At 39.8% G+C, this 17048-nt stretch overlaps 1 protein-coding gene across 1 annotated transcript in view; it reads right to left on the bottom strand.

Annotated features, from left to right (window-relative positions):
* Nucleotides 1-17048, bottom strand: part of ptprga (protein tyrosine phosphatase receptor type Ga) — a 280039-nt gene that overhangs the window by 50136 nt on the left and 212855 nt on the right. The window contains exons 7-8 of the mRNA XM_081356988.1: nucleotides 11003-11160; nucleotides 6507-6699 (exon numbers count right to left, since the gene is read on the bottom strand). Of these exons, the coding sequence (XP_081213114.1) occupies nucleotides 6507-6699; nucleotides 11003-11160 (351 nt within the window). The remainder of the gene's footprint in view (nucleotides 1-6506; nucleotides 6700-11002; nucleotides 11161-17048) is intronic.

Raw genomic sequence — 17048 nt, 5'->3', positions numbered from 1 at the left:
AAACAATCTGGATTACCAAAACCTCCTAATTCATGGCACGAATACAGTGAACCACAACTTCAAAGATATCAGCAACTACAGCAACCACCCCAACAACCCACATTCGACTTTCAGCATCCAACACCGTTCCCATCATCTGCCATGTCACTCTACAAGCCGGACACACAGTATCAATCACAACGTCAATACAGATCAAGACCCCAACCACAGTTCTCTTCAAGTAGACGTTCTCTTCAAAGACAAGGACAGTCACGATGCCCCGAATGCACAGAAAAAAATGTGACCACTTGCAGCCATTGTTTTATATGCGGTGCAGAGGGACACAGAGCTGTCGGCTGCCTTGGGAAGCCAAGAGATCAGGGAAACGGGGATCGATCACTGCAGAGGGACAACCAGCGATCGACTTAAAGCAACCGTCCCAGTATGAAATGCTACAAGCTCCTACAGCCACTTCCACTTTGTCAAAAGAAATTCACAATATTACTTCTCCATACATTCCAAACCAGCCCAATCAAATGAGAGTTGCTCAACTTGTAGGGGAAAAGTGTCTGCTGAAATGTACCATGAATGGTTGTCCTGTCAATGCTTTATTAGACACAGGAGCTCAGGTGAGCATTATGGATTTTAATTGGAAGGAAATTTACTTACCTCATGCAAAGCTTCGTCCACTCACCGAGATTATTGACCCACAGGAACTGGAGGTCAGAGATGTAAAAAAGGACTTAATACCCTTCCTTGGTTGGGTGGAGATCACTCTTAACCTTCTAGGAAATGAGAACCCTAGACTGGCTATACAGGTTCCTTTCCTGGTAAGCACTATTGGCTTAGAAAGACCTATTCTAGGCTTTAATGTCGTCCAAGAGATGATAAGAGGTGGGGAAAATCAAACTCAAGCCTTGTTCACCCTTACTAACCTCCTCAGCACAGCAATGGAAATTGAAGGCGATAAAGCCAATGCTCTTGTCAATCTCATTCAATACCAAAAAAATTCAAATAAGCTAGATTTGGATTTCCAGGTCTCATTAAATGTTGGACCGCAGGATATTGTTATCCACTCAGGTTGTGTCACTCATGTTAGGTGTCGTGTTCCAGATAACTTTTATCTAACCAGCTCAGTGGTGCTGTTTGAACCTGTCATGGAGTGTCCACAGTTGGACCAGTTGATTGTTGACGAGGGACTTTTAAAAATTGAAAATCCACAGAATCCATATGTTCAAATTCCTGTTGGCAATCAAACCATGCATAGCATCACACTGCCCCGAAAGACCACACTAGGGAGCATACAGACAGTCAGAAAAATAATTGAAAATGGTCAAGAAGATTTTCAACCTTTGTCTGTGGAAGTGAACAGTATGTACTCCCTGGCTGGAACCAAAGATGAAGAAAAAAATTCTACAATACTTTGGCATCCTCCAGTTGATCTTAGCCACCTCAGTAAAAAACAGCAAGAGCAGGTAAAAGAATTGCTTTATGAAGAGTCAGCGGCGTTTGCATGTGACAACGATGAGATAGGATGCATTCCTAATCTACAGATGACTATTTCATTAAAGGATGACATACCTGTGCAAAGAACATATGCCTCCATACCTAAACCACTCTATAAGGAAGTTAAGGAGTACATTCAAGACATGTTGGCTAAAGGTTGGATTGTTAAGTCCAAGTCACCATACTCTGCTCCTGTTGTATGTGTAAGAAAGAAAGATGGTTCACTAAGACTGTGCGTTGATTATCGTTCACTTAATCAGAAGACAGTACCAGACAGACACCCATTGCCTCGTATACAAGACATTACAGACACTTTAGGAGGTTACAGCTGGTTTTCCATCCTTGATCAAGGGAAGGCATATCACCAAGGTTTTATGGCTGAGGGATCCAGACATCTGACGGCTTTCATTACACCATGGGGGTTATATGAGTGGGTAAGGATTCCTTTTGGGCTGACCAACGCACCTGCTGCATTCCAGAGAAGTATGGAAGAGATGCTGGACTCCCTTCGAGATGATTGCTGCATACCTTACCTGGATGATATACTCTGTTATGCAAAGACTTTTGAAGACCACCTTGAAAGACTTAGAAGAGTATTAAAAGCACTACAACAACATGGGGTAAAACTCAGACCAACAAAATGTGAGTTCTTCAAAAGAGAGGTTCGCTACGTGGGACGACTCATTTCTGCTGAAGGTGTCCGCATTGACCCTAAAGACCTCAACGCCATTTTGTCACTGAGAGAAAAGTCCCCAAGCACCATTGGAGAAGTACGAAGATTACTGGGATTCTTAAGCTATTACAGAACATACATCCAGGACTTCTCTAGAATTGCCAAACCCATCTATGATCTTCTGCAAGTAAAGGAAAATAATGCAATCAGACTGAAGGAAAGAAACAACAAAGAAAAAAGGAAAGGTAACCAGCTTCTTTCTAAATCACCAGTGATCTGGACTGAAGAACACAAGAGAACCCTGGGAACATTGATTGACATTCTTACCCATCCACCTGTGCTGGCTTATCCTGATTTCAACTCTCCATTCACTCTCCATACTGATGCCTCTGAGAAGGGTTTAGGGGCAGTCCTCTATCAATGGCAGAACGGAAAGTTAAGGGCCATTGCATATGGATCTAGAACCCTTACCCCAGCAGAAAAAAATTACAACCTTCACTCTGGCAAGCTTGAATTCCTAGCTTTGAAGTGGGCTATATGCGAGAAATTCCGGGATTATCTGTTTTATGCACCTCATTTCACTGTATACACTGATAACAACCCTCTGACCTATGTGATGAGCACCGCCAAGCTCAATGCTGTGGGGCATCGATGGGTGGGAGAACTGTCTGATTTCCACTTTGACATCAAGTACCGACCAGGAAAGGAAAATACAGATGCTGACACTCTTTCTCGTTGTCCTCTGGACATAGGGCAGTATGTGACCTCATGCTCAGAGGAGATGTCCATTGATACAGTCCGTGCAACCTGGGAAGGGAGCCAGGTAGCAAAGAAAAGAGAAGTAGCCTGGATAGCTACTCTGCTTACAGCTCAAAACTCTGATGTTACCAACACATGCCCAGAATTTTCTCCCCATGATTTTCTATCAACGATTCATCACAGCGAGTTACAGAGAGCACAGAAAGACGATCCTGCTATTGGGGACATATTCAAACTTAAAGAAAACAACCAAAATCTCACCCGTGAAGTCAGAAGAGGGTTACATGGCCCAGCAAAAAAATTATTACATGAATGGCGAAAACTTCACATTGAGAATGGCTTGTTGTATCGCAAGACCACTCATCAGAAACAACTGGTTTTACCTGCTGAATTTAAGAAGAAGGTTCTGAAGCATCTTCATGATGACATGGGTCATGTTGGCACAGAGAGGGTGATTCATCTGGCAAGAGAAAGATTTTATTGGCCACATATGAAAGTGGACATTGAAAATTATGTTACAAGAAGATGTTCATGCATTAAGCAAAAGAAGCCTGTTACCCATGAGAGAGCTCCAATGGGAAGCATTACAACTACTTTTCCTCTTGAACTCGTTTCCATAGATTATCTCCACTTGGAAAGAAGTAAAGGTGGCTTTGAGTACATACTGGTTGTAATCGATCACTTTACCAGGTATGCTCAAGCCTATGCAACCAAGAACAAGGCTGGAAGAACAGCAGCAGAAAAGATATTCAATGATTTTATTCCACGCTTTGGATATCCAAATAAATTACATCATGACCAAGGAAGAGAATTTGAGAATGAACTGTTCAAGACTTTAAGTAGACTATCTGGAGTTGGACATTCAAGGACCACACCCTATCATCCCCAAGGCAACCCAGCTGAGCGATTTAATAGGACTCTCTTACAAATGCTGAGAACACTCCAAGAGAAGGAAAAGGAGAACTGGAAAGAACATCTAGAACGTGTTGTTCATGCTTATAACTGCACAAGACATGAGGCAACTGGATTCTCACCCTTTTACTTAATGTTTGGTCGATCTCCTCGTTTGCCAGTTGATCTACTATTTGGACTGAACTCAGAAGAAATAGACGAGTCTCCGACAAGATATGCTGATAAATGGGCTGCACGAATGAAAGAAGCGTACAGAATTGCAAGTGAAAACAGCAAACTGTCTAGTGAAAAAGGAAAAAAATATTATGACCGTCACTCTAGGGGAATCAATCTGCACCCTGGAGATAGAGTCCTTGTCCAGAACATGGTGAGAAAAGGTGGACCAGAAAAACTTAAGTCTTACTGGGAGAAACAAATCTACATCATTAGAGAACAAATCAATGACAACCCAATATATAGAGTCAGTCCAGAAAATGATACATCAAAAATTCGTACTCTACACAGAAATCTGCTACACCTTGTAAATGACCTACCTGTTGACCTACCTGTTCCGTCACCCGTATCTAAAATACAACCTGCAGTAGGAAAGGGGAAGAACAGAAAGACGAGGTCCAAAACACTGAGAGATACTTCATCAAACAGTGACACCACTGAGTCTGAAGAAGAAAATACATACTACTGGGTAAGGACACCAGAGAGTACAGTGAAAAGAGATAAAAACCTACAACCTACGTGTTCAAAGGAGAGAGATTCCACTCACCAACAACCGTCTGAAGAACTTACATTTCCCAGCCTCAGAGAACCTATTAGAGGAAAGAGACAAAGCACACAAAAAGAGCAACCTGCAGAAACACAAACAGATGAAGAATACTTACTTGTAGATGAGGAGACATGCATACCAGAGATTATCCATGAAGATGGAGACATTCCTATTTTCTTAACTAACCCACACACAACTATACAAAATTCCCCTTCAATGCATCCCAGAAGACCTACAAGAGATCGAAAACCGACACAAAGACTCACCTACTCGCATTTAGGCCAGCCATCATTACAGACACACGCAGCAGTTAACACTGTAGGGTTTTACGAGACGCAAGCCATGCCAATAAGCAGTTATTCTCAATACTACACTACTCCAACACCAACATACATACCATCATTCTACATACCTGGTCCTTTCATAAAATACCAGACACTGCCACCACTAATTTATCCCATTTATGTTTATTGAGAGACAAAAGGAATCAACAAGTAATACGGTTGTTTAAAGAAATTTGGAAGCATTAGTTTCTTTGTGGGGGAGAGTGTGACCACCCTGAATTTAGTTGGGTCACAGGAATATTGGATTGTTTGTATATATTTCTTTCTTTCTTTTATTACCTATGTCTATTTCAGTTTACTTGTATATATAAGTTTTACATTGGGCAGCTCAGCTGCATCTTCTGAATTCTGGTTGGCAGTTGAGAGAGAGGAGTTGCCGTGACGACTGTGGTGCATCCTCAGACAACAAAGAGGACCTTTAAGCAACCACTAACTATTGTCTCTCTCTCTCTCATTTACTTTTAAGTTTTTTAAACTGCTTACAGTCCTCCCGACTGCCCGGGACCAGAACACTCCAAGAGAAGGAAAAGGAGAACTGGAAAGAACATCTAGAACGTGTTGTTCATGCTTATAACTGCACAAGACATGAGGCAACTGGATTCTCACCCTTTTACTTAATGTTTGGTCGATCTCCTCGTTTGCCAGTTGATCTACTATTTGGACTGAACTCAGAAGAAATAGACGAGTCTCCGACAAGATATGCTGATAAATGGGCTGCACGAATGAAAGAAGCGTACAGAATTGCAAGTGAAAACAGCAAACTGTCTAGTGAAAAAGGAAAAAAATATTATGACCGTCACTCTAGGGGAATCAATCTGCACCCTGGAGATAGAGTCCTTGTGTTGTATAATTAAATAGTACAACAACTTCATATTAATATATGTACAAAAATTTAATTTAATTTAATTTAATTTAATTTAACATGCAAAGCCTGCAAACAACTTCTTTTTTTAAACATCTCTTTTGGATTAGATACATCAACTATAATTAAATAGTCTGACAACTTCATATTAATATTTGTACAAAAATATTCATACCTATTAATTTTATTAATTTAAAAAACAAAAAAACAAAACAATAAAAGCCAAAAGAAGGTCCCCACCATGATATAAAAACAAAAGTGTGTTTATGGAATGGTCCGGTCATTTGTCGATTAAAGCAGGTGTCTTCTGGAGCCTGTGAAGCAGATCTGTGGCGTACACAGAGGTGAGAAAAGCAGTGTGTCCTTGAAAAGCTGCAGTCTTGTGCATTTCCTGCGAGCGCGGCTGCCACACGGAGCAGAGAAATGAGCGAGAAAATAGGCAAGTAAAGACAGAGCATCTAATGACACAATAGCAGAGGACGGCACCATATGCCACCTACTCACTCTCATTACACACACGCACCCCCACACACTGACGAGCACGAGTTCGTGTTATGCCACGCATTATAAGTAAGCACTAATGAGGAAAATCTGAATCTATTTGAATCTAAACTTGTATCTAAAAAGAGTCTAAAGCTTATGAATGCAGTATCTGTGATGCAAAGCTATGATATATAAACATCAGGTTTATAAACAGGAGAGCCCGCCCACCTTTGGAAGCCTCTGTGCCGTACGGGTTCCCCAGACTGTCAGTCAAGTCAGGCAACCAAGCATCTTTGACTGCGGATTTGAAGACCTCTCGGTTGTCCAGACTCTGGAGTGGGCGGAAGTTGTTTCGCAGGTATTCCACGGATTTAACATGGTCCTGCTGTTCTGTGGTGAAGATGGAATAGAACGCCTCCAGCTGTGTGAGAGAGAGAGAGAGAGAGAGAGAGAGAGAGAGAGAGAGAGAGAGAGAGAGAGAGAGAGAGAGAGAGAGAGAGAGAGAGAGAGAGAGAGAGAGAGAGAGAGAGAGAGAGAGAGAGAGAGAGAATTCAGTATGTTTTCATATCTGTCTCTTATTTTTTAAGTAAGTCATCTACCAAGATGCCCGGAGTGTCTTTTCCCTCCTTCAAAACTAGTGACTCAGAGGAATGTTATTTTAGCTCACAGGCTGATCAAAGACCAAAAACATGACCGACTGTCTGTCTTATTTCTGCCTCAGCCATGCCTCACTAACCTTCTGCCTCCTTCCCTCTCTTGCTTTCTGAAAACACTAAACTTCAGTAAGCCGAAACTGCACATCGGCCTTTTAATATTATCTTAAATCCTGTGGAATCTGAAGTCATTTGATGGATCACTTTAAACTAAAACACGCTAGTATAAAGGATGTGACACACCAAGCTGATGTCAAAGATCTAGCGGCGATGAAAGCCGACTGTGTTTTCGCCTCGTCACATTTGCGTCTCAACCAAAAAGCTGCGCTTGAACACACCAAAAGGACGAAAGGCGGCTGTCAACCATCATGTGCGTTCTGCGCCTGTGTGTCAGTAAATATCTGTCTATATCAGAAGGTATCAAAAGTCTAGGTTCGTCATTCAAAAACTAACTACTAACTATTCGAAACTAACTGCAGATATGCAAACCGTAAACAAAGCAGCGCTCCCATCCTTACATTTTGAATATCAATCATGTTAATCACTTTCTACATTCCAATATTTCTTCAGCCCAACTAGAGCTGGCATGCAGAACACACCATGAAAACTAGCCCGACCTACGCTCACCAATGGGCTGATGTTAGTGTCACGGCCCCAAGAAAAAGCCAAGGCTGAGTGTTTGGGAATGTGTGAGTTTGAGGCTGTACCACTGAGAAACAGTACTTTGGAGAAATTGTTTTTGAGGACAGAAAGCTAAAAATGGTTAAACCGCCATTGGAAAACATCCTCAAAGGTTAAAATGGTTCATTCATTTAAGAAGAAAAATTTGATCCATCCACCTTTCTTTCTTTCGAGTAAAGGTTCTTAGGTTCTAATAAAACTAAGGTTTGGATCAGGGTTGTTTTAGTGTTTCGAAAAGTTTGATAGATTTTATTTTTGTATTTTATTTTATTAAAAAAATTTAATAAAAATGATTATCTTCAGCATTTTTTCACTTCTTATGACACCACAAACTGTTCCATCTGTCTGGAATTGTACCTTAATTAAAATAACACAATCAAGTTAATTATAATTTTTTTTATTAACATTTTATATTTAGAATATATAGTATTTAGAATAGTAATATCAGCAAACATTGATGTATGCAGTAAATTAGCTAAATTAATAAGCATATCATGTAATTCTTAATTGATCCATACTCCTAGTTGCAATTATAATTAGCTTTATGTAAAAACAACAGAAGTTTATGGTGTCATCACGTATAGCTAGGTAAACGTGAAAAAGCACACAAAAAAGAAAATGTGTGACACAAAAACAGCCTGAGCATCTGTGTCTGTGTTTTATTATCTGTTTCAGAATCCAAATGAGACTTCAAACGAGTACGCGAGTGTGCTCCGACACACATCAGTATATGAAAACTACATTCCCACATGCTGTACCTCTCCAATATTCCACCAAATCTGATCTGTGACATCATTTCCTGTGCTTCAGAGTCACACCGAAACCCGCTGCATCAATATGGTGCTCTCGGATAATCTCCTGATCAGAATCCTCATCTATTAATCCCCCGTACGCCAAAACCTTGCTTCTAAACAGCTTACTGGGATTGGGCATCGGCTACAAAAGCACGTCTCTCATTGTGTACAATTCTTAGCGCTGTAGTAATCCGGGACAGATGTGTTTGTGTGTGTGTGTGTTTATGAAATGACTGTGCATCATGGGTATGAAGGTTAAGTAATCCCTGGTGGGAAATCACAGCAACAGGGCCATTCTGGGTCACATTCTGGGTGTGTGTGCGTCACTGCTCAAAAGACATGTTGGAGTCTGATGGTTGAGTAATCCCTTATGGCTAACCACAGCAACAGGGCATTCTAGGGGCAAATGGCAAGATGTGTGTGTGTGTGTGTGTGTGTGATGTCCACCTATGCTCCAGATGTTGCAAATGCAGTAGACTGGCTGAGCATCGATCGTGTCTTAAAGCGCCCCAGAGCTCAGTCTGTCAGTCTCTGTGACCTACTTCCTGCTTTGATGAAGAACAAAGGAGCAAGAAAAATGGGGAGTGAAGGACAACTGTCTTCCTCCATAGACTCACTTATATCTGCCTCAGCAGTGTTTCCTTTTAAACAAAATCACCCAGAGATGAAAGGGAACAAAAGAACTTTAAGAGGTGTCAAATGAGAGCAGAAAGCTTCTCTGGGCAGTGTTTACAGCTCTAAGGAAGGGACTGTGTCTTCCTGTTAAACGCTCGGTGAGCTGTGACCCGTTCACGGATCACTTCCTGCAGTTTTGCTCTGATGGGCTCAGAACATTTGGATACTGATAGTGACTCACACATCTGACAAAATCTGGGCTATGACTGAGCAGATTGTACAGTGATTATTAGGCTATAGGTAAAGTCATGCAAATGCCTTCATAATGCATGATAAATGGCTTAAACTTTAAGACTTTTGTCCATTGTCCAAACAAAAAAATGGACTAACCTGTTATAATTACCACTAAGAAACCCATCATGGGGGCACACTTAAAAACATCACAAGACATGGCACAACTGTCATTGCCATTCGTCTGAATGTGTGTGACTATAGTGGCACGTGCTTTAAAGGTGAAGAATTGAAAACACAATGTTTCCCAGAGGGGTTTTACTGTGCAGACTTCAGCTACCAGCTAAAGCACAATATGCTATCAGAATGCTAAGTAAAAAATATCAATAATAAACTAAATAGTCAGTATCACTAAATATGTGTCCATTAGTCAACCATTGTGACCAACGAACTCTCATGAAAACTAGAATATTCCATTATTGTATGACTTGGATTGTACGAACTTGTACACCTACAGTATTATACTGTATATTTTATATCTTGTCTACCTCGCTGACAAGTTTCCACGAATTTCAAGTAGACAAAAATTGTATTTTCAGTATTGCGTTGGCTAAACATTCAACAATCAGGTACATAATAAAATGGCACATCAAGCCTTATTCAAGTTACACGAGCAGAACAAAAGTATCTGTAAATAATTCGTAAAACCATTTACGAATTGTGCAATAATGGTTTAACGAATGATTTACACCGAGAGTTGGTGCTTCCGTCCATCACGTCTCGTTTTAGAGTGTGAAGTATGCCTGTCTATTTCTTTTTAAAATATAGATTTTATCGTTACAGCCTTACACCATACCGTTATAAATCTTGAAATGACTTTGAAATAACATGAAATCTTACATGGCCGGCCGGATGAGTTTTGTACAGATGTCCTTTGATCTTTTATATGTGAGAGCAAAGCCTCACGCGGTGAGATCAGAAGCCGCAGAGAGGCCAGAGATGAATTGGTTTCTGATGGAGAACAACCTTTGTAAACAGCCACTGTGTTCCCTGCCTGTACATTATAAACATTAGTCCCCACTTATCACATCTCTCTTTGTTTGGTATCTGAGCCTAACAGTGGTGATTGTGAGACTCTGATGATTTCTGCTCTAAAATCAAGCTTCTTTCCTCTGTACTTTGGAGTAAACTCATCTGACCTTCACATCGCTCTTCATGCAGCCTGTTAGCACGAAGATGCCCCATTTTTGGCGGTTGGTTTTGTTCTATCACAGTGTAAAAGCTCAGTTTGAGAGTATTTCTTATCAATCAGAGCTCAGAAGCATTGCCGAGAGGGAGAACAGGATGTATGTGCGCAAGCATGGCATACAAATGGAGAGGCATGAGTCAGTGTGGTGAAAGACTGAGGTCTTTTAAGGTCCATTCGAACAATAATGGGTATTATACACACTAGTGTATTCTATTATTTATCATACTGTTTAGCTCTTGTCCCAAACCCCAGGTGTTTTTTGTGAACTCTTGTCTAATAAATTTGTAACGGTTTTAACTCCTCAGACTTCTAAACTGGGTCAGCCGCTCTGTTTAATGGGAATTTTTTTTTTGTGCTTTGCTTTGAATAAAGATGCATAATAAGTTCCCAACCTTGTTTGGTATAATTCGGCATATGTCTTAAATAAATGTTTTTTTTTTAAACCCTCAGCTAGCATGAATAACTTCAAAACCCCTACATATGTGTGGTAGAGAGACTCACCTGTTTGTAGGAGAGGAACACAGGCCGACTGAAGATGATCCACTCCACCACTTTACTGCAGGGTGGGGTGGTCAGAGAGCCGATGTAACGGTAGTAGCTCCCGACTGAAGACGGCAACAGGTCTCGGAGCACGAAGGGCTCTAGAAATGTCTCTTTCTCTGGAACAACAACAACAACAACAAAGAACATGTTGAGAACAAGGATTTTAGTGGTTGTTGGTTAGTAGTGGTTGTATAAAGGCGGAATAATTAGTGCTGATGCTCATATTGTTAGGATTTTGAGCAGGATTCTGATTCTTCTTAACTCTTTCCCCGCCATTGACGAATTATCCGGCTGTCTGTGTTTTAAAAGAGTACTGAATCTCCTGATTAAAACACAGGCGACGATAGCATGTAAAATAATGTGATCATCAACATTAAACAGCATACATCGTTCCCGAATGAAACGTCGACCCAGGACGAGCTGTAGGACTGTGAAGCTTTGGGGGTGTTGATGGACTCGATCTAATTCATCTGTGTTTTGATCATCGTTCTGAATCTGATCTGGATGTAGTCTTTGACAAAAACGTGACTTTCTCAGCTTTTTGCTCAAAATGGTGTTTTTTTTTAATGAAACTTGCCCACATTCAAATGTTGATAAAAAAGAATTCATGAAGCTAGAATGACACAGATTTTTAAAAGCAGAGTGTCTGTTCTTTCTTTTGATATATTTCATGTTCAGATATATTTATACAACAAAATATTCTGGGGGCCATGAAACTTTTCTGAAAATGATCAAAAATGATGGCACTTATGGCAATTTTTTTCCAAAAAAAAAAACTGGTGGGGAAAGAGTTAATAGATCTAGAACCAAATCTTTTAGTAATTGAGATTTAAATGACTTGAAATTGAATGGAATCCAATAATCAGCCTTAACTACACATTTCCTTTAGAAAGTATAAAACTCTGGTTATGAAACTTTTTTATTCATTTATTTATTTTAACAGCGAAATGGAGCAGCTGCAACTTTGAGAATAATCTCTGATTTGTCCTGGAATGGTTTTCCTCCACTTGTTGTGTCTGTTGTTATTCCAAAAAGGGACATGGGCCAGACTAAACGTTCAAGCTGTGGATGAGTTGTGCGTTTAGCGTTTTAAAGCCACTCAATCCTCGAGAGGACACAATCTGCAGATTTCTACCCATAATCCTCCTCTGATTGAAACGCTTATCAGTTCCATCCAACAATGCCTGCCCAACATATGGCTGGCCTGGCGACATGATAAAACCAAAACCGCTTTCAACTTGAGTGTTTCTTGTTCTGATTTTCAAATGCTCAAACATTGTGCCTGAAATCAAGATAAACAGATGCAGAACGCTGATTGGTTTGATGCAAAGCGAGGATGATGCACAAAGAATAAAGTATCTTGCCAGCCCACTGACCCATTTTCCAAACCTAACATTGGGAAACCTGCTCAGAGGAGCTTAGCATGCAAATGGCATTTGATTTAGAAATCAAATTCTGCACATTTGATAATAGGCCAGCCGGAACAGTCCAACCCTTAAAAATGCAGTGTTGACACTGTCTGTCCCGTCGTTGGGTTGTTTGTGTGATTCTGTATTGACAATCAGAGTGGCGACGGCCAGGTAAATGGAGACTTCAAAACGTCCCTGGAAGACTGAATTAATGGACTTGTAATGCATTCTGTAGCGAAACATAGACCTCATTTCACTGTTTTGATTTATGCACCCCAGAGAAGTGATTCTTGGTTGAGCGAACAGTACTTGACGACTGGTGTGGCGCGAGGGGACAAACATGAACTCGCAACGCACAACGCCACTACCAATCACAGCAGGGTTTAGAGATACTGCAATCCGATAGCCGTCTCATTATCACTCACCGAGAGAGAGAGCAAAATAAACAGAAGTATGCGCTCATTTATATGCAGCTGGGTGGCTAGTGTGTAAATGGGAAGGCTAACATGCCTTGTGTTGTGTGTATATTGAAGTTAAGGTTGAATGAATGGTAATCCCCTGAAGGTTGGACTGGGAATGAAGAGCTAGAGAGAGAGAAGCTTTTGCTGTGCCTCAGTGGCATGGTAATGGATGCCACATAGCGCTTTTCTGTCACACGCACACACAGCCACAGGGCAAACACTCCAGTCACACATCTGTGTCTGAACCCAGCACGCCATGGACTCTCTCCGCCACATGCAGTCCCGCCGCCCAAACGTCCGTCATGAGGTTACATCAGCTGCCTCACACTGTGAGTCTGTGCAGAGCCAGTGCAAGAGTAAGGAAATGTTGATATTGTGGGTTACTTTAAAGGCACAATTTCTGATGGATAAAATCAAGCCCCATTATTGTGAATGCTGTTTTATGTTTAATGGGGTACTTTCTTATCATTTAACATCCCAGATGTATACATCTTTCCTTTTTCAGATAAACACAAAGACTAAAAATAATCAATTTCTTTGAGTCCACACATAATGCCAGAAAATGGAAGCCCACACTATATGCAAAAAAGTACAAACAGTCATCATGACGGTAATCCACACAGTACAACCCCAGTGGAGGAATCAATGGATTTTGAAGCAGAACGGTAGGTGTGTGTTAAAAATAATCATATTTTAAACTAATTTTTACCACACACACACACACACACACACACACACACACACACACACACACACACACACACACACACACACACACACACACACACACACACACACACACACACACACACACACACACACACACACACACACACACACACACACAATCAGTGTGAAATCAGTGTGAAGACATTAGCTGCATTTCCATTACAGATTTGCGCAAATGTTTTGCGCTATTATCTAAATATCGATAAAAAACTATTGCGAAATGACAGCGTTTCCATTAACCGATGATATGCGACTAAAACGTCCTTTTTTCACTCGTGATAAGTCATTCCAAAAATCACGGCAACGGACGTTGGTTATAATATCACAGCCACCGCATTAGACATTATTATTATTATTAATGGAAGCAGACGTGCCGTGTTATCCAAGCATTAATGGCAGGGAAAGACCCCCGAACGACACATATAAGGAGTTTCTGGGTGTTTCGCCCTCATTTCTGCTCCGAGGATTTGATTGTGGCATTTCTTTGAGATTTAGAATCCAGTATTCCTATAGGCTAATTATTGTTTCTTTTATGAATTTAATAAAGAATTCTGTCTCGTATTCTGTCCAAACGATCCATGTAGGCTATTTTGTGTCCATTCGTTTTTCCTTTTTAACCCGTAGTTGAAAAACGAAAAATGAACGGTTGTTGTCTTTTTAAAACTCAAAGTTGAACACCAAAATTTTATTTTGAACTGGCTACACCAACTGCTGCGAAAAAAGTAAATATCGACGAATTTTCAGATTTTTGTTTATGACTTTTTTCCCCTTTATTAAACATTTAAAATATTCACAAATTAATATGGAAAACATGTCGATTTTACTGGTTTTCTAAGGCCAAATTAGAAACTGGAATTGATGTCTTTCCCGCTGTGCTGAATGAGAAGAGCCATTAATATTATTAATAAACTATTGTTTTCTAAGTGTCGGCTAAAATCACATCTCCATCTCCGCTGTTAAGCAGATGCGCTTTTAGAGAGAAATGCACCTTTCATACGGATTACATAATCAGAAGGTATTAGCTTTCGATTCGAATTTGTTCGTTTTAAAGTGGACATTTCAAGCTTTAGCCTACAAAGGCTATATTTTGTTTCAGTTTTCGCGCTCCAGTTTACGGAGATCATGAAAGTGCGTCTGATTGTTTCTTTTATTTTACAAAAGCACAGCGTTTTCTTGTTATTGTGAGTTTACACAAATAAAAGTAGTTGAGAATAATGTATTATTATTTTCTGTATGACCAGAAATGATAGAGTATTTTAAGTTGTTTCCACTGTTGATAGGAAAATGCAAGTGTTCGCGCCCGCGCCTCCTTGCCATGCAGTGCACGCTCCACGCTCAGCTTTGTTCCTTTTTTGCATAAAAGCGTCTTCTAAATATAGCCTATTAAATGTTATAATAAAATAATATAAAATTATTATTATTTGCGTAGCTATACATGGACTTCAAACACACCGCGTCTTCTAAGTCAGGTGACTGTAAATGCGCAAAAACTGTTTCCATTGCAGTTTTGCGAAATATTCCTTTTTCGAATTGCCTGAAAAACCACCTCATGAGAGCGTAAAAACTTTTTTGCGATAAATGGGAGTTTTTGCGAAATTTACGTGTTTCCATTAAGCGTATTTTCAATTCGCAATTTCAATTTGCGCAATTTGAAGAGTAATAGAAACGCGGCTATTGATTCATTCACTGGGGTTGTATGGATTACCATCATGATGGCTTTATGTGGATTAATATTCTGGATTATTTTTCTACAATCTTCACATCTGGGATTGTAGAGAATTTGCATTTTTAGGTCGAGTAACAAAACTTTAGCAAACAAGCGGCCATATTGTACACTGTTGTAGCATTGTAAATACACTTATACTCAGTGGCGAAACTTTGTTTTAAAATGTGGGTGGGACATTGCTAACACAATGCTAAATCATAAATCAGATGTATGTACAATAACATTACGATGTCCAGCAATCAATTTAAATAGTACATTGGGTTTAATTTGTCGTTTAATGAGGTCTAATATATGTTGTTAGTGGTGAGAATTTTCACGTGAATAAATACATAGATCCGACAATTTTAAGCGTATTTAAATGGTCCAGTGGCAGAACTTTTCCAAGCGTGTCAGAGGTTCTGGGTTCTAATCCGCACTCGTAAAGGTTTTTAGCGCAATTTTCCAACGGACAAAATTGCGATTGTTAACTCATGATTTCTGTTCTGTCTGTGCGCACCAATCTTGCACTTCTATCTCCTCCTCAACCAGACCACCTAGAGACTTCGGGTTTTCGGCATTATGTTAAGGAAGGTCTAATCTCGGGAACGCACACACAAAAAAATAAATAAAAAGATTTACTATCTCTTAGTGTTGTGATCCCATGATGTCAGAAAATTGCGCCAAAACACTCACTGAGTTTTTATTACTTGTTTTTTTTCTCATCAAAACCGATTATGTTTATCAGTGGTTGTATATAAGGCAGAGACACGTTTGTGTGAATTTTGTTTTGTAATTTCACCGGAACGAATAGAGAGTCTTCACAACAGATTGAAGCGCGTGTCTGAGTGAAGACTGTGTGCGAGCCACAAGAGAACACAGTATCCTCACCACTGATCGCAGCGGCAACGAACGATTTAAAAAACAACACATTTCAGCGCTAGATCACCTCTTATTTAACAAACGAATGAAATGAATGCTCTGCTAGTTAAGTGGAGATGTTTTATTTATTTGTATTGGTACATTCGTGCCGCGAGATTAGGGGTGTAACAATGTATCGTGTCACAATATATCGCAATACAAAAATGCAACAATATGTATCGTGAATAGTGACAATATGTATCGTGAATAGAGACAAAAATGTGTATCGTGAATAGTTCACCGAAAATAAAAATTACTATGCGAGAAAAAATTTAAGTTTTCAGAGTTTTAGTGTCAGTACTACATTAAAATATTATATATAATGTTATAGTAATAATGCAATAGGGGAATATCTGTGTAAAAAAAGTAGCCTACATTATTTTAAATGTATCTAGTCAGTGACAGGAAAACATATTCGTCTAAAATAACTCTGTATTTACAGCTTCAGAATCATGAATATTTTTATTTTGGTGTCTCTATTGTCCTGTGCTTTGGGTTTCCAGCACTAAGTCCAAGAATATTCATTTATACACACAATGTAATATCAAATTTATCAGTTTAATAAACAGTAAATTTTTTGTTAACCTTTTATCATATGTCTTGGAGTATCGCAATAATATCGTATCGTGAGTTCAGTATTGTGATATGTATCGAATCGTGACATGAGGGTATCGTTACACCCCTACGCGAGATGTTTCAAAAGTGGTGGAGACAATATCGACCTTAGCAAAAAGTGGTGGGGACATGTCCTACCCGCCCCACCTGCAAATTACGCCTATGCT

The sequence above is a fragment of the Scardinius erythrophthalmus genome (assembly GCF_964197995.2).
Source record: "Scardinius erythrophthalmus genome assembly, chromosome: 25".
In the NCBI taxonomy this organism is placed as follows: Eukaryota; Metazoa; Chordata; class Actinopteri; order Cypriniformes; family Leuciscidae; genus Scardinius; species Scardinius erythrophthalmus.
This window is presented reverse-complemented; position numbering and strand designations above follow the sequence as displayed.